The sequence below is a fragment of the Eptesicus fuscus genome, chromosome 9 (assembly GCF_027574615.1).
Source record: "Eptesicus fuscus isolate TK198812 chromosome 9, DD_ASM_mEF_20220401, whole genome shotgun sequence".
NCBI classification, from domain to species: Eukaryota; Metazoa; Chordata; class Mammalia; order Chiroptera; family Vespertilionidae; genus Eptesicus; species Eptesicus fuscus.
Genome location: NC_072481.1, coordinates 13,571,887 through 13,596,429, shown reverse-complemented (window position 1 = coordinate 13,596,429; position 24,543 = coordinate 13,571,887). Strand labels below are relative to the sequence as shown.

Sequence of the window (24,543 nt, the reverse complement as noted above, 5' to 3'; positions counted from 1 at the left end):
ACTGGTGAGGTGAATGGGCCTGGAGCTATTAGAAATATCAAGTATTTTGAAGAGAACATAGTAAAAATTCAAAGTCAAGAAGAGTTGAAATGCCATTAAGGACAGAAGATATGAAAAATTAAGTTTTCACTTCTGTTTGGTCTCTTCAAAATAGATAGGTATCGCTGATTGGTTTGAGTGTCCTCAGTTGGACTCAAGACAAAGGAGATATCAGTGAGAATTCTTTAAAGATAGTTGGAGCTCTGACTCTAATAATCTTTCCATGTCATAAGATTGTTTAGGCTTAAAATCTCCTCATAGCCTTTTCTTATACCATTCCTTCCACTGGAGGACTCAATAATTAACAAGTACTATACTTAGTAGTTCTTTTTTACATCAGGATATATTTTTTAATTTTTCACCAGGAAAAAACCCTTCTCAAACTAATCCACACCATGAAAGTTATCCATCCATTTGGTAAATGCATAATAACCAGAATAATTTCTGAACCTTCTATCTCTAAAATCTGAATCAGCGTTATCACTGAGTGGTTTGGCTCTTTGGATTTGGCTTTCAGTGTGTTTCCTCTAATTGTTTATTTCCTCCAGCTTTCCAAATGCTTTATACTGACTGCCACTGCTCTTCCACCCCCTTCTTTACTTTCCTCCTATCTACAGGCACACACAAAAAGAATATCAGTACCACTATGTATGCATGCATATGTGCATGCATAAGACACACATGGCCAAATGTCTAGAATATAAACCAAAGCTAAAGACATAAATAACATCACACAATAGGAACAAATCCATTTATTCTTATTTCTAAGATAAAACAAAATTGGTTGGTTACTACAACTCACCAGATGGCTCTTCAGGCTCACTTTCATTTTCTTCCTCAGGTGGGGCTTGAGGGGGTGGTGGGGGAAGCTTCTTTTCCTTCTCTGCTTTGGCATTTCTCTCTTCTTCTGAATAATACTCATCTTCTGAGAGGTTGGCCAAGCTTTCATCCATCTCTCTGTACTCTACCTATATGGAGATTATACCAGGGAAAGCTAAATACAGTGAACATCTAAAGTTAGGGACTCAATTTGGAATCATCAGTGAATGTGAATTGCTTTTTTAACTTTAAATTTTAAGGGAAATAAACAAATAACAAGGAACAAGCTAGCTCATAATGGGTAGCTAATTAAAAACAAAATCTCTCATGAAACAATCTTGTGTCAATTCACATTTAGCCCAATATATATTACATCATAGCACTGACATTCAGATCAATGACTCAAGGCTCTCTAGAACTCTCAAATTAAAAAAGAAAAAGTGTGTGTGTGTATCATAAGAGTAGCTAGAGGGGGTTAAGAGTTTTACTGAAAACAGGGACTGGATCAGAAAATGGAAACAAAAATTAAGGATAAACTGGATAGTTCTGACCCATGCTCTAAGAATCTTATTTAACACAAGTATCCATCAAATACTGACCACTGAGTATATGGCACAGTGGAGAAAATGATTATGAATGAGAGTCTCCAGAGACTAAATAAACAGAAACTCTAGATGCAAATAAAATATCCTAATCAGGTAGCCATCTCATAGAGAGACTTTACAATAAAACCTCCAGCCACGTAAACTTTATCCTATTAACTAAGATAAACGGTAGAAATAGATACCTCATGACAATAGGTAAAAAAAGCAACAAGGAGGGAAAATCGTTTCAGAGTGAGACAGGTCAGAAAAAGTAATATATACTAATATTGTGTAGTTTCTTTTATCCTTTTAGTCCTTCCTACCCCAAAGATTCAGCACTTTAATCCCCTGCCCATCAATCCTATCCATTCAAACAATAATCACTTAACAAGTACCTACTATGGAACTGGGTAATGTGCAAATTCTGAGACAAACACGGAATAATATCAAATTCTTTCTACTACCGCAGTTCAGCTAAACTCTATGCCCTTTCTAGGAAGGAAGCTAAGATTGGGAGACATTACAATCTTTACAGGCCCCAGAGTCATAAAGCAGATTACAAGTACTGAGAGCCCTAGCCAGTTTGGCTCAGTGGATAGAGCTTTTAGGCCTGTGGACTGAAGAGTCCCGGGTTCGATTCCCATCAAGGGCACATGCCCAAGTTGCAGGCTCAGTCCCCAGTGGGGGGGCGTGCGGGACGCAGCCAATCAATGATTCTCTCTCATCATTGATATTTCTATCTCTCTCTCCCTCTTCCTTCCTCTCTGAAATCAATTATGAAAAAAAGTACTGAGAAATTTTGCAGTAAAAACTATCTTTTTAACATTGTTTAATATACTGTTTTGATGAAGTAGTAACTATTAACAAGGAATACATTTGGAAAAGGCTAGTTTAGAGAGTTCTTGGTTTTCAGGAAAAAAGAGATTAGAAAAATACCTAGAGGTAGGAGCAAAGATATCTATACATAAAACCTTGATTTAACAGACTAATTTGGGTGAGGGGGTGTCTGTTACAGCTGAAAGTCCATTATATAATTAGGTTTTCCAAATGCGTATGTTAAGAAAGTTGACAAATTAGTTTACCTGTTTATACTTATGTAGACATGTTTGTGTAATTAAAATTAAGTATGCATGCAAGTTTACTATATGTATGACTGTAATTTTAAATTTATACTGAATAGGTCTAGTAAATGCACACACACAGCTGGGGCACGCTTAGTGCACCGGGGGACATCTCCCTGCAGGCATCAAAACTGCTGCAGAAAGTCCTACCGGGGACAACAGACCAATTACCACGTACTAGTGACGTGGTGTGATCACCTGCTAGTCATTCGCAGAACATTGTTACCAGCGTTACTCTTGGATTTAAATATCTAGACTATAGTTGTAGATACGGCGACATTACTATGGCTTTTACCACAACATATGGCCTATTTGCTAAAATTTGTTAAAAATAAGTGAATTAATAACAAAAAATAATCTGTTCATTAGAAGCAAATCTTGGTTAAAACCACTTTTAAATTAACAGGGTGTTAATTTTCACATATGACATACTGACCAGAAATTGTGTCCATTCAATCCGAAGTCCATTAAATCAAGGACTGCAAAATTGAGGGTTTACTGAACTTAAAAACAACAACACAACATTGTGTTCCACAGAACCCTAGGATTCTTCGGGATTTTATTAAAATTTTTTAATCCTCACTCAAGGATATGTTTTTATTTATTTTAGAAAGAGGAAGGGGGAGAGAGAGAGACAGAAACATCAATGTGAGAGAGAAACATCGATGGGTTGTCTCCCATACCTGCCCCGACTGGGGATTGAACCCGCAACCTAGGTATGTGCCCTGATGGGGACTCAAACCTGAGAACTTTGGTATATGGGATGATACTCCAACCAACTGAGCCAACCGGCTAGGGCTCACTTATTAATTTTTAAAACAAATACACACTCATGTGTTATCCAAACAATAACCCTTTAGAAACAACCAACACATGAACTTGTACTGTTTGGTAACAATTTTGGAGAGCCCTAAGGATGAAATTTCTTCTTCCATCTCTTTTCCTTGTTTGTTTCCTTCCTTCCTTCCTTCCTTCCTTCCTTCCTTCCTTCCTTCCTTCCTTCCTTCCTTCCTTCCTTCCTTCCTTCCTTCCCCTCCCTCCCTCCCTTTCCCCCCCACCCCCCACTTTTGTTTCTCTTCATTCCTTCCTTTTTTGTTGTTGTTGTTAATCCTCACCTGACGATGTTTTCCCATTGATTTTTAGGGAGAGTGGAAGAGAGGGAAAGACAGAGAGGCACATCGACATGAGGAAGAGAGGACAAGACAGAGGAACATCAATGTGAGAGAAACACATTGATAGATTGCCTCCTGTATGAGCCCTGACCAGGATCCTGCAACCAAGGTACGTGCCCTTGACCGGAATCAAACCCAGGACCCTTTGGTCTGCAGGCCGACGCTCTATCCATTGAGCCAAACCAGCTAGGGCCCATTTCTTTTCAACTGTCTTAAGATGGCAAAGCAGGGATCACAATACCAGATATTAAGCTATATTACAAAGCCACTGTTCTCAAAACTGCCTGGACTGGCAGAAGAACAGACATAGATCAATGGAACAGAACAGAGAACCCAGAAGTCAACCCAAGCCATTATGCTCAATTAATATTGGACAAAGGAGGCAAGAGCATACAATGGAGTCACGATAGTCTCTTCAATAAATGGTATTGGGAAAATTGGACAGATACATGCAAAGAAATGAAACTAGACCACCAACTTTCACCATACACAAAAATAAACTCAAAGTGGATAAAGGACTTAAACGTAAGATGGGAAACTATAAAAATCTTAGAAGAATCAATAGGCAGCAAAATATCAGATATATGTCGTAGCAATATCTTTACTGATATAGCTCCTAAGGCAACTAAGGAGAAAATAAACAAATGGGACTACATCAAAATAAAAAGCTTCAGCACAGCAAAAGAAACCATCTACAAAACAACAAGAAAGCCCACTGCATGGGAGAACATATTTGCCAATGCTATCTCAGATAAGGGTTTAATCTCCAAAATTTACCAGGAACTCATAAAACTTAACAAAAGGAAGATAAACAATCCAATCAAAAAATGGTCAAAGGATCTAAATAGGCACTTTTTGAAAGAGGAATACAGAAGGCCCAGAGACTTATGAAAACATGCTCAAAGTCACTAAGCATCCAAGAGATGCAAATCAAAACAACAATGAGATACCATCTTACACCTGTCAGAATGGCTATCATCAACAAATCAACAAACGACAAGTGCTGGTGAGGATGTGGAGAAAAAGGAACCCTCGTGCACTGCTGGTGGGAATGCAGACTGGTGCAGCCACTGTGGAGAACAGTATGGAGTTTCCTCAAAAAGTTAAAAATGGAACTCCCATTTCACCCAGTAATCCCACTTCTAAGACTATATCCCAAGAAACCAGAAACACCAATCAGAAAGGATATATGCACCCCTATGTTCATAGCAGCACAATTTACAATAGCTAAGATTTGAAAATAGCCTAAGTGCCCCTCAGCAGATGAGTGGATTAAAAAACTGTGGTACATCTACACAATGGAATACTACACTGCTATAAAAAAGAAGGAACTTTTACCATTTGCAACAGTATGGATGGAACTGGAGAGCATATGCTAAGTGAAATAAGCCAGTTGGAGAAAGATAAATATCACATGATCTCACGCATATGTGGGATATAATGATCAACATAATTTGAACAAGAATAGATCAATCTAGAGACAAATGGTAGGAGAGGGGGGGTTAGAGAGCAACTAAAGGACTTGTATGCATGCATATTAGCATAACCAATGGACACAGACATTGGGGCGGTGGGGGCTTGCCCAGGGTGGGAATGGCTGGAGAGGGGGAGGTCAATTGGGGAAAAAGGAGACATATGTAAAACTTCAGACAATAAAAACAAAACAAAAAAACAGGTAAGTAGTATTTTATTTTGGGATTTTGCATAAAAATTTATTTTGTTAAAAAAAAGTGTTTCTCCACTTAATAAAAAGTTTTTAAAAAACCACCTGAAAGAATCATATACACTCTAAAAATAAAAATTATTTTCTGAGAAAAGGAATAGTTTGAACACAAAGGCCTGGGAATCTCTCATCTTTAAGTAAAATCCTTAAAGACTTCAGAGATTGTACAACCATGTACTTAAACCAAGGACAAAAAGATGTCCCAATATGAGGATATGTGTCATGAACAAGTTTCAAATTTACATCTCTAGTCTCGTCCACGCCCTGGATACAACGATTCATTCATTTCCCAATCACCTTAAACCTCCAGTTTTTTTATTTTTTTTATTTGCTTATTTATTTTCATCTTTCTTCCTTTTCATTCCACTAGGGTACAACTGCCAGATTAATTTTCCAAATCCGTGATCTATTCAGATAGTTTAACAGATGAACGCCAACCTTTTAAACCAACATATAAACTCTCTAGCTCTAACTACTAGATATAGTCAAACTTACCTCTAATCATTTGCTAACACACTAGTCCACAAGTGCTTAATGCTCCCTAAACTCCCTAAAAGCGACTCCCACCTTTTTCTATTAATCCAATGCCTGAAATCAAGGTCCACCACCCTGCATATTATTCCCTCACTATTCCAAACTTACAAACACATCTTCCCCTGCTCTGAATTCTCACAGCACTATGATCTGCACTTGCTAGTCTAGTGCAGTGCTGTCAATGGAATTTTCTATGATAATAATGTTCTGAATCTGTGCTTTCAATATGGTAGAACTATCCACATGTGGCTACTGAGCACTTACCACGTGGCTACTTAAGTTTAAATTAAAAATTCCGTTTCCTCAGTCATATTAGTCGCATAGTAAGTGTTCAATAGTTCAATGTGGCTAGTGGCTACCATACTAGACAGCACAGATCTAGTGTTTGGCTCTCTACAGTCTAGACACAACTCTACAACCTGAACATTACTGATTCCTCCAGTTCATCTTGCTCCTAGAAAAACCTCATTTCCAATTAAATTCATTTGCCCATTGTTCTCAATGTTCAATTATCCACTCTGGGCTCCCTTTTGCTTCTCAAATTCCTTTGTATTATATCCTAAGCATTTTTCACTTCCTTTTCCCCACCGGTAGTACTTTATTACCGGGCACAGTAATAAGCACTTTGTTTACATTATATCTAAACCCAATAACCTTACAAGGCAGGGTTTATTTTCCTGGCATAAATGAGTCTTAAAAGAAAATTTAACTCTGCTCTGGTGGGGTAGCTCAACTGGTTAGTGCGTCATCCCAATTAGGTCAAGATTGCAGGTTCAAACTTAGGTCAAGGAACATTCAAGAAGCAATCAATGAATGCATAAACAAGTGTAACAACAAAACTGATGTTGCTCTTCCTGTCCAAAATCAAATTAAAAGAAAATTTAAGCCCATCTTTTCCAGAATACTTTTCTAAATTCTGTCCTTTTAAGGCCCCATTCCTGAAGATGCTTGGTGTTCCTAAAATACCAACCCAATCTACCATTAAAACTTAAATATGTTGCCATAATGTTAATGCATATACACTCAGAGATGAATTTATTTTTATACTAATGAAACTAGCTTCAGGGACCCCCTGACTGAATGGACTGCTTCCAATATCCTGAACCTAATTTTGGGGTTCTCAAAACTAAAAAAAACTCACAAGCCAAAAAATACAGATATATCCCTTAAATACACCTCAAAATTTCTGAAGCAAATGCCTGTCTACACTGGACTCAGCTTGTTTTTTATTCCTATGGATACTCCACCCCATGAGATCTGTGTCCTCTGTCTCCCAAGACTAGCTAGGAATAGATGTTTTCTAGTTTCTTACTTCCTAGTTGCTCCCCCAAATAAATACATAACCCATTTTTCTTTTCAGAGTTTCAAAGCAAATCACAATGGAAAGAGAGGGTAACAAGAATTAAAATAAACACAGGTGAATTACAAAGAAATATTATAGCATGCACCAAACTGATCTACAGATTCAATGCAACCACAATCAAAATCTCAGCTATCTTATTTGCAAAAATTGATAAACTAATCCTAAAATTCATATGGAAGTACAAACGACAAAATCTTTAAAAAGAACAAAGTTGAAGAACTCACCCTTCTGATTTCAAAACTTATTGCAAAGCTACTATAATCAAGACAGTGTGGTAATGGCATAAGAACAATACTTTAAAGGATTAAAAATGGCGGCAAAGTAAATGGATGTTGCATGGACATGCTCCCAGGAACAAACTGGAATCACAACTGAAATACAGAAAAACTTCCTGAATAATCAACAGAAGACTCGAAGGAAACAACCCTGATACCCGAAGACCAAAAGTGGAGAGCCCAGAGACTGCAGAGGACATCTTTTCCACACAGACATTTGCCTTGCCTGGGGGAAGGCAGTAGACTGACCCTATTGGAAAACACCTTGCCCTGAGGCCACTTAAGAGACTAAAAATAGGGGGAGGGAGGGTGTCAATTGGGGGAAAACGAGACATGTAAAACTTTAGACAAAATAAATACATAAGACTAAAAATAACAATTAGCCTCCAGGCAGAAGCAACTGCCCCACCCTGTTGGAAAAAAACCTTCACCACACCTCAGGACGATTGCCTGAGGGCAATTCAAGTTGGAATCGAATCAGTCTATAGACAGAGGAGTTCTCTAGAGCAGATGTCACCAACCTTTCGGATCTCCCGGACCACCAGTAGGTAACCACTCCTCCAAAGGTTTCCTTAAACCAGCAGTCGCCAACCTTTCGGACCTCACAGACCACCAGTGGCCCGTGGACTACTGGTTGGCGATCGCTGCTCTAGAGGCTTTGAGTCTTTGCCTGATCTAATTAGCCAGAAACAGTGTTTGACACTGTCTTGCACTAGAAATTGAGAGTCAGAGGATCTACCTAATGTGAGAATAAACAAGTAATCTTTTCTGTCAAAAAAGTGAGTTTAGGCAACCGCCATTTTGGTCCGCATGACTTAGCCGCCATTTTTTACTCTAATGACTTGCAGCTCCCCTTGGGGGCACCATTTTGAAACAGCAAAGGTCACCCCTTCCTTTAAATTAGCCAATGGCGCAAGACTGGGACCCTAAGCTCTTCCAATCATGAGTGAGGGATGAATCATGTACGTCAGAAATAAAATCCCAAGCAGACCACCTGCTCGGTATACGTGCTGCCAGATTCTGTGCTGGTACGTAGCCTTTTGCATAAGTCAAGATATCTGCCTTGCTGTCTGGCTCCCGAGTATGCTTTGTGTTCTACCAGGACCCCTGATTTAGGGGGCTCACCTTATTTCTAACACTAATACATAGTCACAAACCCAAATAGATAGCCAAAATGAGGAGACAAAGAAATAACTCCCAAATGAAAGAACAAGAGAATTCCCCAAAGAAGAGATAAATAAAGCAGAGGATTTATCTGAAATAGAGTTCAGAGTAATGATGGTAAAGATACTCAACAGCATGAAAAAAGACACAGTAACTAAGAAAAAAGAACAGTCGGAGATAAAGAATGACATAACACAAATAAAGAAGACACTGGAAGGAATACAACACAGCAGTTAGGGGAAGCCGAGGATCAAGTCAGTGAATTACAAGTCAAGGTTGAAAAAAAATCACTCAGAGAATAAAAAACAACAAAACAAAACAAAACCCAATTAAAAACAGGAGGACAGCTTAAGAGAGCTGTGGGACAATGTGAAACGTAACAATGTTAGAATAGCAGGTGTGCCCGAAGAGGCAGAAAGGGATAAAGTTTTTGAAGAAATAATGGCAGAAAACTTTCCTAACCTGGTAAAGGAAAAAGTCACATAAGTTCAGGAGGCACAGAGAACCCTAAGCAAGAAGAACCCAAACAGGCCCACGCCCAGATACATCAGAATTAAAATGCCCAAAATTAAAGACAAAGAGAGAATCTTAAAGGCAGCAAGAGAAAAGAAAACTACTACCTACAAAGGAGCTCCCATCCCATAAGGCTGACACCTGATTTCTCATCAGAAACTCTATAGGCCAGAAGGGAATGGCATGAAGTACCCAAGGTAATAGAAAGCAAGGATCTGAAACCAAGATTACTATATCCACCAAGGCTATCATTCAAAATAGATGGTGAAATAAAGAGCTTTCCAGATTAAAAAAAAAAAAAAAAAGCTAAAAGAGTTTATTACCACCAGACAGCATTACAAGAAATGCTAAGGCGACTGCTGTAATGAGAAGAAACACAGAGAGAAACCTAGGCATACAGAATTAAAATGGCAATAAATAAGTACCTATCAACAATAACCCTAAATGTAAAATGGATTCAATGTTCCAATCAAAAGACATAGGTTAACTGAATGGATACAAAACCATGACCCAACTATATGCTGTCTACAAGAGAGCCATCTCAGAACAAAAGACACACACAGGATGAATGCAAAGGGATGGGAAAAAATTTTCCATGCAAATGGAAAAGAAAAAGAAGCAATTCTCATATCCAACAAAATAGACTTTAAAATGAAGGCTATCACAAGATGCAACAAAGGTCACTACATAATACTAAAGGGATTGATCCAACAAGAGGATATAACTCCGGTAAACATATATGCACCCAATATAGGAACACCTAAATATATAAACAAACTTCTAGAGGACTTTAATGGAGAGATCGACAATAATACAGTCATAGTAGGGGAGTTTTACACCCTGCTGACTTCACTGGATAGATCTTCCAGACAAAAACTTAACAAGGAAACAGTGACTCTAAAGGACACACTAGATCAGATGGATTTAATTGACATTTATAGAACATTTCACCCCAACACAGCAGAATATACATTCTTCTCAAGTGCACATGGATCATTCACAAAGACAGACATGTTAAGACACAAAACAAGTTGCTCCAAGTTCAAGAAGATTGAAATTATACCAAGCATCTTCTCAGATCACAGTGGAATGAAATTAGAAATCAACTACAATAAAAATATCCCAAAACATTCAAACACATGGAGGCTGAATAGCATGCTATTAAACAATGCATGGATTACCACCAAGATCAAGAAAGAAATAAAAAATTTCCTGGAAACAAATGAAAATGAACCCACAACAACCCCAAATCTCTGGGACACAGCAAAAGCAGTCCTGAGAGTGAAGTTCATAGCACTACAGGCATATCTCAAAAAACTAGAAAAATCAGCAATAAACTATTTAAGCCTACAACTTAAATAGTATCTAGAAAGAGAACAACAAGAAAAGCGCAGAGTAAGTAGAAGGAAATAATAAAGATTAGAGCAGAATAACATAGACTAAAAAAAAAAAAAAAATGAAATCAAGAGCTGGTTCTTTGAAAGGATAAACAAAATTGATAAACTGTTAGCCAGACTCATCAAGAAACAAAGAGAAAGGACCCAAATAAATAAAATTAGAAACGAAAGTGGAGAAGTAACCACTGACACCACAGAAATACAAAAAATTGTAAGAAAATACTATGAACAACTATATGCCATCAAGCTAGACAATGTGGATGAAATAGACAAATATCTAGAAAAATACAATCTCCCAAAACTGAATCAGGAGGAACCAGAAAACCTGAATAGCCAATAACAACTGATGAAATAGAAGAGGTAATTAAAAAAAACTGCCAGCAAACAAAAGCCCACGTCCAGACGGTTTCACAGTGGAGTTTACCAAACATTCAAAGAACTAACACCTATACTCCTCAAACTATTTCAGAAAATCCAAGAGGAAGGAACACTTCCAAACTCTTTTTATGAGGCCAGCATTATCCTAATTCCAAAATCAGATAAAGATACTACAAAGAAAGAGAATATAAGCCAATATCTCTGATGAACATAGATGCTAAAATCCTCAACAAAATATTAGCAAATCGCATCCACCAATATATTAAACAGATCATACACCATGGCCAAGTGGGATTTATTCTAGGGATGCAGGACTGGTACAATATTCGCAAATCAATAAACGTGATACATCACATAAAGAAATTAAAAGACAAAAATCACATGACCATATCAATAGACGCAGAAAAAGCATTTGACAAAATCCAACACCCATTTTTTACTTTTGATAAAAACTCTCAGCAAAGTGGGAATAGAGAAAGTATATCTCAACATGACAAAGGCCATATATGATAAACCTACAGCCAACATCATACCCAATGGACAAAAACTAAAAGCATTTCCCCTAAGAACCGGAACAAGACAAGGATGTCCACTTTCACCACTCTTACTCAACATAGTACTGGAAGTTCTAGCCACAGTGATCAGACAAGAAGAAGAAATAAAAGGTATCCAAATTGGAAAGGAGGAAGTAAAATTCTCATTATTTGCAGATGACATGATATTATACATAGAAAACCCTAAAGGCTCCATCAAAAAAACTACTAGATTTAATAAATGGATTTGGCAATGTAGCAGGATACAAAATCAACACCCAAAAATTGATGGATTTTTTTATTCACCAATAATGAATTCTCAGAAAGAGATACATGAAAACAAACAATCCCATTTACCACTGCAACAAAAAAATTAAGATACTTAGGAATAAACTTAACCAAGAAGGCAAAAGACCTGTACTTGGAATACTACAGGATGTTGAAAAAAGAGATAGAAGAAGATATAAACAAGTGGAAGAATATACCGTGTTCATGGATTGATAGAATCAACATCACTAAAATGTCCATACTACCCAAGGCAATCTACAGATTCAATGCAATCCCTATTAAAATACCAACAACATATTTCACAGAGCTAGAATACTCCAAAAATTTACATGGAATCATAAAAGACCCCGAATAGCTGCAGCAATTTTGAGAAAGAACAAAGTTGGAGGAATCACAATACCAGATTTCAAACTATACTACAAAGCCACTGTAATCAAAACAGCCTGGTACTGGCACAAGAACAGGTATGTAGATCAATGGAACAGAACAGAGAACCCAGAAATTGACCCAAGCCATTACGCTCAATTAATATTTCACAAAGGAGGCAAGAGCATAGAATGGAGTCAAGAGAGTCTCTTCAATAAATGGTGTTGGGAAAATTGGACAGATACATGCAAAAAAATGAAACTAGACCACCAACTTAACACCATACATAAGAATAAACTCAAAATGGATAAAGAACTTAAATGTAAGAGGTGAAACCATAAAAATCCTGTAAGGACCATAGGCAGCAAAATCTCAGACATCTCTCATAGCAATATGTTTATAGATATCTCTCCTAAGGCAAAGGAAACTAAGGAGAAAATAAACAAATGGAATTACATCAAAATAGAAAGCTTCCGCACAGCACAAGAAACTATCAATAAAACTAAAAGAGAGCCCACTGTATGGGAGAACATACCTGGCAATGATACATCTGATAAAGGGTTAATATCCAAAATATATAAGGGACTCATACAACTTAACAAAAGGAAGACAAACAATCTAAAAAATGGGCAAAGGCCCTAAAGAGACACTTCTCCAAAGAGGACATACAGATGGCCAAGAGAAATATGAAAAAATGCTCAAAGTCACTAATCATCTGAGAGATGCAAATCAAAATGACAATGAGGTACCATCTCACACCTGTCAGAATGGCTGCCATCAACAAATGACAAGTACTGGTGAGAACGTGGAGAAAAGGGAACCCTAGTGCACTGCTGGTGGGAATGCGGACTGGTGCAACCATTATGGAAAACAGTGTGGAGTTTCCCAAAAAAATTAAATATGGAACTGCCATTTGACCCAGTGATCCCACTTTTAGGAATATATCCTAAGAAACCCAAAGCACCAATCAGAAAGAATGCATGCACCCCTCTGTTCATAGCAGTACAATTTACAATAGCTAAGATCTGGAAACAACCCAAGTGCCCATCAGTAGGTAAGTGGATAAAAAAGCTGTGGTACATTTATAACATGGAATACTATGCAGCAGTAAAAAAAGAAGAATCTCTTACAATTTGAGACAGCATTGAGGGACCTGGAGAGTATCATGCTAAGTGAAATAAGTCAGAGAAAGACAAGTATCACGTGATCTCACTCATATGCGGAATCTAACGAACAAAATAAACAGATGAACAGAGTGGATCCAGAGACATGGAAGCAGGGAACAGAGTGCAGAATCTCAGAGGGAAGGTGGAGGGTAGTGTGTGGGTGGGAGATAATCAACCATTGTATGCATATATGTATAACCCATGGACACAGACAATAGGGTGCTGGGCCTGGGGCAGGGTGGGGGCGGGGCCGGAGGGGGCTGGAGGGGTTAATGGGGGGAAAAAAGGGGACATGTGTAATACTTTCAACAATAAACAATTATTAAAACAAAACAAACAAAACAATACTTTATAGATCAGTAGGAGAGAACTGAGAGTTCAAAAACAAACCCTTACATTTATGGTCAGTCAATGCCAACTATTCAAAGGGGGAAAGACTAGTCTTCAACAAATTGTGCTGGATATCCACATGCAAAAGAATGAAATTGAACCCATACCTCAGACCATATTAAAAAAAATTATTTCTAAAATGATCATAGACCTAAATGCAAAAGTTAAAAACTATAAAACTCTTAGAAGAAAACACAGGAATAAATCATGATATTGGATTAGGCAATATTTGCTTAGATATAACACCAGAAGCAAAAGCGACAAGAGAGATAAATTGGACATCAAAATTTAAAACTTTTATAATCACCATAAAGAACTCTACTCAACAATAAAGACAACCCAATTTAAAAACGAACCAAAGATATGAATAGACATTTCACCAAAGAAGTTATACACATGGCCAATAAGCACAAGAAAAGATGCTCAACATCATTAGGGTAATACTATACATCAAAACCACAATGATACCACTTCACATCCACAAGGATGACTATAATAACCAGACAGTATTAAGTGTCAACAAGGATGTAGAAAAATTGGACCCCTCATACACAACTGGTAGAAATGCAAAATGGGGTGGCTGCTGTGGAAAACGGTTTGACAATTCCTCAAAAAGTTAAACCAAGAGATACCAGCAATCCCACGCTTAGGTATATACTCAAGAGAACTGAAAACATATCTATATATATATAATCTATATACACTGAGTGGCCAGATTATTATGATCTCTGAATGCATAATAATCTGGTCACTCAGTGTATATCCTACCTAATAAGATGGTAATATGTAAATTACCATCACTCTGCTACGCTCACGATTGGGCCAGCGGGAGGTGCAGGGGGCGGGACTCGGGGTGGCCCGGGTAGCCGATTGGGCCAGCGGGACACTGGGCTTGCGTCGCCAGCAGCGGCGTGAGCTCAGTGTCTGCGCCATGGCTGTGCTGTGGAACAAAAGGGGCCTCTGGAACAAAAGGGGCCTCTGGGGCAGCGAGCTCATGTCCTGCCGCGGACCATCAAAAGCGGGGGAGCTGGGTGCCTGTCTGCTCCGGCACCAGGCCTTTCAGAAGCCTCCACCGAGCCGGAGGCTTCTGAAAGGCCTGGTGCACCAGCGGACAGGCACCCAGCTCCCCCGCGATCGAAAGCGAAAGCGTGTAGGGGATCCTACACGTGCATGATTCAATCATGCACTGGGCCTCTAGTCCTACATAATAATCCTATATAATAAAAGGCTAATATGCAAATTGACCCCTCAACCAGGAGTTCAACCAGCAGGCAGGCTGGCCAACCGCCCATGTCCCCTTCCCCTGGCCAGGCTGGCCGGACCACACCCATGCACGAATTCATGCACCCGGCCACTCTGTGTGTATGTGTCTATATCTATATATAGATAGTTGCTTAAACTGTGTGCCTATAGACACATACACACAGAGTGGCCAGATTATTATGTGTTGAGAGATCATAATAATCTGGCCACTCAGTGTATATAAAAGGCTGTGTCCAACCATCCGACTGGTCGCTATGATGCGTACTGACCACCAGGGGGCAGACGCTCAACAGAGGAGCTGCCATGACGCACACTGGCCATTTAAAAATAAATGGCACCACGGACCTGGCGCCAACAAACCAACACTCAGCTTCCCCCAAGTGGGACACAGGCCCCACCACCACCCCGAAGTGACACCCCACCAAATCTCAGCCAACGCTGCCAAGATCCCATGGCACAAAATGTGGCCCACAGCCCAGCCCAGCCCAGCCTGGAAACAGTCACTGTGGGTGCCAGGAAATGACGTCAACTAGTAATGCCCGGCTTCCGGCTTCCTCTCCCTAGCGACTAGCCTCCTTGGGGTTTCTTCAGCCCAGGAACCCAACTTGCTTTATAGCCAGGTGCAAACATTTTACAGTTTAACCAAATGTTTATGAAGCATTTTCCCATGTCTCATCTCATTTGATTCTCACAGAAGTCCTGGAGTAGGTAGATAGGAGACTCGGTAGAATCCTCTTTTCTTTTCATTAGCAAGATGCAAATAGCGTTATTAAAATATTTCTTCTAATTAATTTCCTTGCAATGTGCACGAATCCGTGCACTGGGACACTAGTGTGTATATAACAGAATTATCCTTAATAGCCAAAAAAGTGGAAACAACCCAAGTGTCCATCAAATGATGGATAAACAAAATGTGGGATATTATTTGTCCACAGAGTTATGAAGTACTGAATGGAAGTACTACAACATGGATAAACCTTGAAAACATGCTAAAACCAGACATAAAAGGACACATATTATATGCTTTTGTTTATATGACATAGCCAGAATAGGCAAGTACACAAAGACAGAAAGTAGATTAGTGGTTATCAGGAGCTGGGGAAGGGGGAAATGGGGATTGACTGCTAATGGTACAGGTGTCTTTTGAGGGTGATGAAAATGTCCTAAAATTAACTCTGGTGCTGGTTATGCTAAAAAAACAATGAGTTGTACACTTAAAAATGGTAAATTTTATGGCATGTGAATTTTCTAAAAAACAAAAAACAAAAGAAACACATTTTAAAAAACATCTAATTCTAAAAGAAAAAACAAACCAAAAACCCCATCTTATCACATGGGTTTCTGGCCACACTTTCTATTGAAATAGTAAAATTAAAACCCTATTAGGCTTCCGTCCTCTATTTCATTTCTGAGAGTTAAGAGTCGACAACCTGTGCTCTTTCTTTTTATTTTTCATTAAAATATATTTTTATTGATTTCAGAGAGGAAGGGAGGAGATAGAAACATAAATAATGAGAAAGAATCATCAATCGGTTGCCTCCTACACGCCTCTTGACTGGGAATGAAACTGTGACCTCCTCGTTCATAGGTGGACACTCAACCACTGAGGCACACCAGCCGGGCCCTCTGTGTTTTCCTAACCCATGCTTTGGTAAAAGCCCCCGAAAATATTTTCCTCCTTTTACTTAACACAGGTATTCCTGGAGAGAGATCTCTGAAGTGGGCAGCGGAATCTGATAGCTCATCTTAGGAGGCTCCTCATATTTAGCTATCAGAAGGTAGAAGGAGAGTCTCCCAGCCCTAAGAAAAAAAACCAACCCTCCAGATACCTTGATTTCATACTTCCAGCCTCCAGAACTGAGAGACAATAATGTTATGTAAGACACACACACACAGAAGTTCCTCATACACACTGACTTGGTATATATACCCACTTAAAAATTATATACAGATGGAAAACGTGTATGCACAAATTATATGAATTGTATGATTTTAAATATTTACTTAAAAATTACATGTACATATATTTCTAGTTTTTTCAACTGAACCACGAAATCTCCAATAAAGGCCAAGTCTAAAGTCTGTGCAACTGGAATAATGAACACACAATACAATATACAGATGGTGTATTACAGAACTGTCCACCTGAAACCCATATAAGTTATTAACCAATGTCATCCCAATAAATTCAATAAAATTAAAAACAAATAAATAAATACAATCTCTGCTCTAGTACTGCCCCAGTGCCCTATACACTGTAGGTATCCCATGTGGTCTTTTTTATTGTTATTATTTTTTTAATTGATTTTTTACAGAGAGGAAGGGAGAGGGAGAGAGGGATAGAGAGCTAGAAACATCGATCAGCTGCCTCCCGCCCACCCCCTATTGGGGATGTGCCCGCAACCAAGGCACATGCCCTTGACCAGAATCGAACCTGGGACCCTTCAGTCCCCAGGCCGACGCTCTATCCAGTGAGCCAAACCAGCCAAGGGCCCCATGTGGTCTTTTGTTTCAGAGGCTGATGATACCTTATCACCACACACCAAAGTGTAGGGCTTACATTCCAGTTCCACCACTTACTTAGCTGTGTGACTTTGGGCAAGTTGCTTAAACTGTGTGCCTCCAGTTTACTCATTCCTAAAATGAGGCTGGCCATACCTGCCCCTGGGTGTTCAGCAAAAACAAAACATTGATGACGCTCTGAATGAACATGGCTTCTGGCACCCGGAGACGCGAGGCTGCTATTGTCTGTATATACTAGTCTATGGCAAATCTTTTCCTTCCCATAGTTTTGAACCTAGACTAATTGATATTAGCCCTCTTAATCAGCTTCATCTGTTAAAAAAAAAAAAATCTACGCCAAAAGATCACTGAGGGAATAAAAAGAACAAGAGGAAAACTACCACACATCAAGGGCTCGGAAAAGATGTTCCTTTCTTTTCGGTCTCCCTGGCTACGGCCGGTCATGAGCATCGCCCTCCAGCCCCAGCGCTCCCAGCTGAAACTCCGTCCATACCGCGGAGCGGCTTCCAGGCACACCTGGGGACCAACGAGCGATGTGTGTCTCCAACAACGCCAACCAGAACTCCACGCCAGGGAGCCATTTTTGCCACTCAGGAAAATGAAAAGGTGCGCGAATTAACGAGTGGATCAGCCCGCCCATCCATCCCCGTTTCCCAGCACAAAGACCGCATTCAACACGGGCAGAGACCTTGCCCTCCCTCATCCAGCTCCCGGGGAGGTGGGGTGGAGACGGACGGACTGGGGAGAGCTACCGGGTGGGCGCGGGACAACAAGGCCGGAGGGCTGACGGGGGCTGGACAGCCTCGGGGAAAGCGAGGCACCGGGATGTGTGGTTTGAGGGAGGGGGTCGGGCCTCACCTTCGCCCGCTTGCGCCGGCTGGTCCGTCGTCCCTCCGGAGTCTCAGCGATTCCCGTCTCCATGGGGGTTGCAGAACCAGGCACGACGGTAGGCCCGGCTTGAGGCCCGGCGGACCCTGGCGGCTCGGCGAGGCCCCCGGGGGGCGAGGCCCGCGGAGGCTCCTTCTTGCGGGGGGTGCGCTCTCCGGCCACCCCCGGCCCGGGCTCCACAGGGCCCGACGGGCCCGCGGGCGGCGCGGCCACCTCGGAGCCATTCTCCGAGCCTGCCGCTACCCCAGCGCCCGCCTCCGAGCCAGCCGCGGCCGCCGCGGCCGCCGCAGCCGCCGCCTTCTTCCCGGACAACATCTCGGGCCGCCTGGGTGCTGACAGCCGTGGGGGCCGCTCAGCCTGCGGGTCCGAGGGTACGTGGGTCCGGGGCCGCGTCGCCTAGCTCCGCTTCTCCCCGTCCGCGCGCTGCCTACCGCCGCCGCGTACGCAGGCGCGGAGCGCGCTCCCGTCGCGTCCGGACAAAAAAGCCGGAGACGCCCACGGCCCCGCCCCCCCGCTGCCATAGAGTCGCGTCCTCGCGGCTAGAGCGGCACCATGGCAAAGAGCGCGGTGCTTTCCTAGAGCGTCTCCTTGGCCTTTGGAGTTGGCCCGACACCGTCCTGGTCTTAGGGCTTCTGAGCCAGACTGCACCTCTGAGGGCGACCATTTCATCCAGGGATTTGGGTGCACTTATAAATTCATTCATTCATTCATTCATTCATTCACCTATTTGCTGATTCAACCAATATAGGTGACAAGGGCTTAATTATGTAATTCTTGCTTTCAAAGAGCGTATGGTCTAGGGATGGGAAATCTCACTTATTTATAATTGTCCTTGATTGTACTGGGGAAATCTTGGAGAGCAAACAAGTTTCGTGGTAATAAAATGGACAGTAATTAATAAGCCCAGTTTTGAGTCCAACAGGATTGTTCTTGCATCCAAAGCTTTGTTCATGCCCTTGCTCCCTCACACCTCCATTCCCTTTGTCCACTCACTCCCCCCATACACCTGTTTCTACAAATAGTGAACACATGTCAAATATTTGTTTGTTTGTTTATTTATTTATTTATTGAGAGAACAGCAGGACAATATAGCTGGTTCAAAGGAGAATATGAAAAATTGATATATATAGTCATTGGTGAGTGGAAAACAGAATGCTAGGAAAGGATTGCAAAGTATCTATATGCATAAAAGCCTAAGTGACTGTTATGACCGGTTGACCAGGACAACTGGAACAACCGGTTGACCAGTCGCTATGACATGCACTGACCACCAGGGGGCAGATGCTCAACGCAGGAGCTGCCCCCTGGTGGTCAGTGTGTTCCCACAGCCAACCTCCCGTGGCCTCTCCCCCCACTCCCTACACAAATTCGTGCACCAGGCCTCTAGTTTTTAAATAAGAAAAAGCAGTTGATGTCTTACAATGCCATAAAACTAAACTCTAAACTTTGGGGCTTATCTTTTCTCTCAGACGGAACTCATTTGCATTTACACCCCCCTCCCCACAAAAAAAAAAAAACACACCACATTTTCTGCTTAACTATTTTTTTTACACAGAAATACAGGCATACCTCGGAGATCTTGTGGTTTGGGTTCCAATCCACCATAATAAAGCAAGTATTACAATAAAGCCAGTCATAATCTTTTTGCTGGTGGAGGGTCCTACCTTCAATTTGTAAAAAGCAAAACACCTGTGAAGCACAATAAAGCAAAACACAAGAAAGCACGGTAGGCCTGTAACTAATTAGTTTCATTTTCTTAAATTGTGGTAAAATATATATAACATAAAACTTACCATCTTAAGCGTCTTTAAATGTACAGTTCACTAGTGTTAAGTACATTCACATGATTGTACAATCTCCAGAACTCTTTTCATCTTGAAAAACTCTGTACCCATTAAACAATAATTCCCCAACACTCCCCCCACCCCACCCCCTGCCCCTGCCAACCACCATTCTACCTTCTGTATCTATAAATTGGGCCACCCTAAATATCTCATATAACTGGAATCAAACAGCTTTTGTCTTTTTGTGACTGGCTTATTTCATTTAGCACAATCTCCTCAAAGTTCATCCATGTTGTAGCGTGTACCAAAATTTCCTTCATTTTTAAGACTGAAATAATATTCTAATGTCTGTATATACAATATTTTGCTTATCCATTTATCTGTTGGTGGACTTTTGGGTTGCTTCCACTTTTTGGCTATAGTGAATAATGCTGCTATGGACATGGGTGTGCAAATATCTCCTCAAGACCCTGCTTTCAGTCCTTTGGGATGTATATTCCCAAGTGGGATTGCTAGAGCAACTTACCCATTTTTTGAAAGTTCACACCTGGCCCTGGACGGTGTGGCTTGGTTGGTTGAGCACCGTCCCATGCACCAAAGGGTTTCTGGTTCCATTCTGGGTCAGGGCACATGCCCAGGTTTTGAGCTTGATCCCTAGTGGAAGGGCGGGGCATGTAGGAGGCTGCCAATCTGGGTGTTTCTCACATTCTCTCTCTCACCCCCCTCTCCCTTCCTCTCTCTCTAAAATTAATAAAATGTATTTTAAAAATCAATCAATAAAAGTTGACATCTGACTTTACAGAGTGGGGACCCTAATCAATATTAAATAGTAAGTCAAACAAAGTTATCCTCCCCGAAAGCGTCAGGTGACCAACAGGTGGGCCAGTTAGAGAATATTCTAGCATTACTGTGAACGAACTTGCAGTAAACTTTTAGCCTTGTTTCCAACTTCTGGATAATTTTTATTTGCAGTCTCCCTCACTATGAGGGCAGGGGCTGTGTTTCTGGGTGTTTTATTCTCAGTGGCTACGCCCTTAAGTACTGTTGATTGAATGAAGTATCACTAAGGCCTACATCACCTGGCTGTTATGAGGACATTATGAGATGTTGCTTGCAAACTGCCTGTCAAAGTCTGGCACATAGTGGCTGCTTAAGACATAGGAGTACTTAATATTATTGTTATGCAACAACTGGGGGCTGGGGGCTGGTCATGAGTCAGAGGGGGGGCAGCCATGACTCCTGGTATGGGGGCAACTGTCCTAGAGGGGGGACTGAGGCTGGGTCTTGGGGCCTGGGTGCCACCAAGCTAGAATGCTGGGAGATCTAATGTCTCTTTTTAGGACTCTCCACGAGATACTTGATTCCTCGGGCACCATAGGAGCATTGGTGGCTTGGATGATCAGCTATAAGCCAGCCTTGTTTGGGTTCCTATTCCTTCTGCTATTGCTTAGCAACTGGCTGGTCAAGTACGAATTCAAGTCCACCCCCACAGAGCCCCAACAGGTGAGCAAGAGGAGCCTTAGCTTCAGTTGAGGGTGATGGGATATTTACAGGTAGATTGGGGTTTGGGGGACAGGGAAGGTGTCAGGATAATGGGGCAAGACTGAGGCACCCACACCTCTAAGTCTTTGCTCTGCAGCACATCCTTCACAAGGCTTCAGTTGCCTCAGCTATGAATTGGGACCACCCTAGACTCTGCCACTTCCTGTTTGACAGCAACATGCTTTGGCAACAGCAACACTCACTTTATTTTTTTTTTTTATTTTTTTTTCAGCAACACTCACTTTAAAGGGAAACATGAAAATGGGTGAACTAAAGACACATGTATAACATAGATACATCTCTAAAATGTAATAATGAAGATAGGAGAGATGTACATGAATTATGACATATTTTATATAAAGTTTAAAAACATGCCAAACAATACCCAATCTTATGAGTGCATGTTTTTTAAATTGAATTCTTTATTGTTCAAAGTATTACATATGCCTCCTTTTCCCCCCATTGACCTCTCCCCAGCTGCTCCCACCCCCCAGCACATGCCCTCACCCCCCCCTACTGTCTGTGTCCATTGGTTATGCTTATATGCATGCATACAAGTCCCTTGGTTGATCTCTTACCCCTCCCCCAAACCCCCTCCCCACAAAAGCACATGTTTAGTGAAAGTACATTAATTCTACCAGACCGCTGTACCGATTTTTCGGTAATTTCCGAATCTCTGGTGACTCCTAATTTTCGGTACTTTGCCTAGACCTATTTTCTACAATGTCTCCAAGTTCCATCTTATTCTAACCACTTGTTTGCATGTAACTAACATTTTTCTATATCATGTTGATTTTTCCTCTTTAATGCTCAGGAGCCCAGGTATAGGGGACAGTTAGGTTCAGGGCCTCAGGTCTGGTAGGTTTAAGGCAGGATTTTTCAACTTCCACATGACTGACATTTAGGGCGGGATAATTCTTCATTGTGATGGACTGCCCTGTGCATTGTTAGATGTTTAGCAGCATCCCCAGCCTCTACCCATAAGATGCCAATAGCGCCCATCACCCCTTTTGTGACAACCAAAAAATGTCTCCAGACATTCATTGCCAAAGGTCCCTTGGGAGGACACAGTAGCCTCTGGTTGAGAGCCACTGGAATAAAGAAACGCATGGGAAAAGTAAATGCCGGATTCAGGATTGCAGTTGCGATGAGGTTCAGGGAGGGAGGGAGACACTCTAGGAGAGGGAGCCACAATGGCATTTGTGATGTTTTATTTCTCACACTAGTATGGAAACACGGGTATTTGTTGTAATAGTTACTTTTTTGGTGTGTCTGAAAGATTTAATTTGTAAAGGGGGTGGAAAGACCAGGAGTTTGTAGTTGAATCCAAAAAGAAAAGCTAAAGCATGATTACTCTGGGTGAGGGGGCAGGTGAGGACGATAGAGAGAAGAGCATGTCCTGAGACACTGACTGGGCAGCAGAGACTTTGCAGGGCCTGACGAACTCTCAGCGCCCTGGGGAACGCACAGCCCTGGAGACAGATACATTTGGGTTAAAGGTTTTATGTTCTTCTATGAACCAAAGGAAACTGTGGGTCCTGGGAGTGTGGGGTCTCTCCCGCTAGCTGGATGATGCTGAGCCCCAATTCTCGGCGGGCTGTGAGAATCCATTAAGGTGACAGTTATAAATCACCCGGCACGGGAAGGGGGACTACTGTTATTAACCAACCTCTCCTCTTTTCCTGCTGGTGGGAGCTTAGGAAAAGACAGAGAAACCAAAGACCCCCGAAGCCGAACCCAACAGCAACGCCATGAGCACGAGAGAAGTCGAGAGACTGCACGCCTGCTTTGCCCTCCAGGACAAGATCCTTGAACGGCTTATGTTCAGTGAAATGAAGCTGAAGGTCTTAGAAAATCAGATGTTCATCGTTTGGAATAAAATGAATCACCACAAGCGGTCGAGCCGTCAGCAGATGTTTGCCGTGAGGAAGCACAGACCGAGGAGACAGGACTCCGTCTTCTCTATCTACTCGGAGTGCACGTCCAATTCCCCCTGAGGTCGGAGACTGGGGTGGGCTGAATTCTTCTGGTGTTACCTTTACTCAGTAAAACCCCATGAGAGACTATTGGATTTTCTTAGTAAATCACACGGGAGAGGATGATTGGAGGCTGAAAGGTCACCTCTGGAAAAGAAATCTACTCAGCAGGCCAGCCAGATAGCATCCTATGACACAGCCTGACAGCTCTAGAACCAGCCCTTCCTCCCCTTCAGGTGGACCACTCCGACCTTGGTTCAGGGTGCTATTTACCTGTTCACCTTGAGTCTCCCAAGGGTCTCCCCAGTGCTGTCCCACCCTCCAGTCTCCCCCTCACTCTGCACCCAGAGGCCAGAGCAAGCCCTGCCAGGCCAGGCTCTGAGTGTGTTCATTGCCTGTTCTCAAGCCAACGTCTCCCCGTGGTTGACAGAATAAAACCCACACTCCCTACTTGGTGTTCAGGCGCTCCATGATCTTATGGCCTTTCCAGGTTCTTCCCCCCCCAACCCCCCCATTTCTCACCCTCACACGCTTTATACTCTATCCCAGAATACCCTAAACATCAGGCATTAGGGTACTACCTTTGTGATTTTTGCCATAGTCATGAGACACCTGAATGTTTAACTCAACATTGTTCCTTTAAACAGACTATTTTTCCTTAAATAAATGTATCTGTAAAGGAACATAATAATAAAGGTAAATAATTTATTTGTAAATTAAAAACAGCATCATTTACCTGAAA

The 24,543-nt window shown here is 41.5% G+C and overlaps 3 protein-coding genes across 7 annotated transcripts in view; 2 read left to right on the top strand and 1 right to left on the bottom strand.

Moving 5' to 3' along the window:
* Positions 1-3,756, top strand: part of LUZP1 (leucine zipper protein 1) — a 124,806-nt gene extending 121,050 nt beyond the window's left edge. Inside the window, exon 5 of one of the 2 annotated variants that reach the window (XR_008556959.1) lies at positions 3,707-3,751. The gene's annotated coding sequence lies outside the window, so the exon portion shown is untranslated. Of the gene's footprint in view, positions 1-3,706 lie in introns of both variants that reach the window. The other variant, XM_054720922.1, reaches the window with a different exon arrangement.
* Positions 1-20,839, bottom strand: part of KDM1A (lysine demethylase 1A) — a 74,036-nt gene extending 53,197 nt beyond the window's left edge. For 3 of the 4 annotated variants that reach the window (XM_054720923.1, XM_054720925.1, XM_054720924.1), the window contains exons 1-2: positions 18,470-18,959; positions 842-1,007 (exon numbers count right to left, since the gene is read on the bottom strand). In XM_054720923.1, the coding sequence (XP_054576898.1) occupies positions 842-1,007; positions 18,470-18,814 (511 nt within the window). In that variant the 5' untranslated portion in view covers positions 18,815-18,959. Of the gene's footprint in view, positions 1-841; positions 1,008-18,469; positions 18,960-20,809 lie in introns of those variants that run through there. The other variant, XM_054720926.1, reaches the window with a different exon arrangement.
* Positions 20,840-21,538: 699 nt separating this feature from the next.
* TEX46 (testis expressed 46) lies at positions 21,539-23,891 on the top strand. The gene is made up of 2 exons (XM_028155373.2): positions 21,539-21,786; positions 23,526-23,891. Exons 1-2 carry the CDS (start codon positions 21,595-21,597, stop codon positions 23,820-23,822), a joined length of 489 nt encoding a protein of 162 aa, XP_028011174.2. The 5' UTR covers positions 21,539-21,594; the 3' UTR covers positions 23,823-23,891.
* The last annotated feature ends 652 nt before the right edge of the window (positions 23,892-24,543 follow it).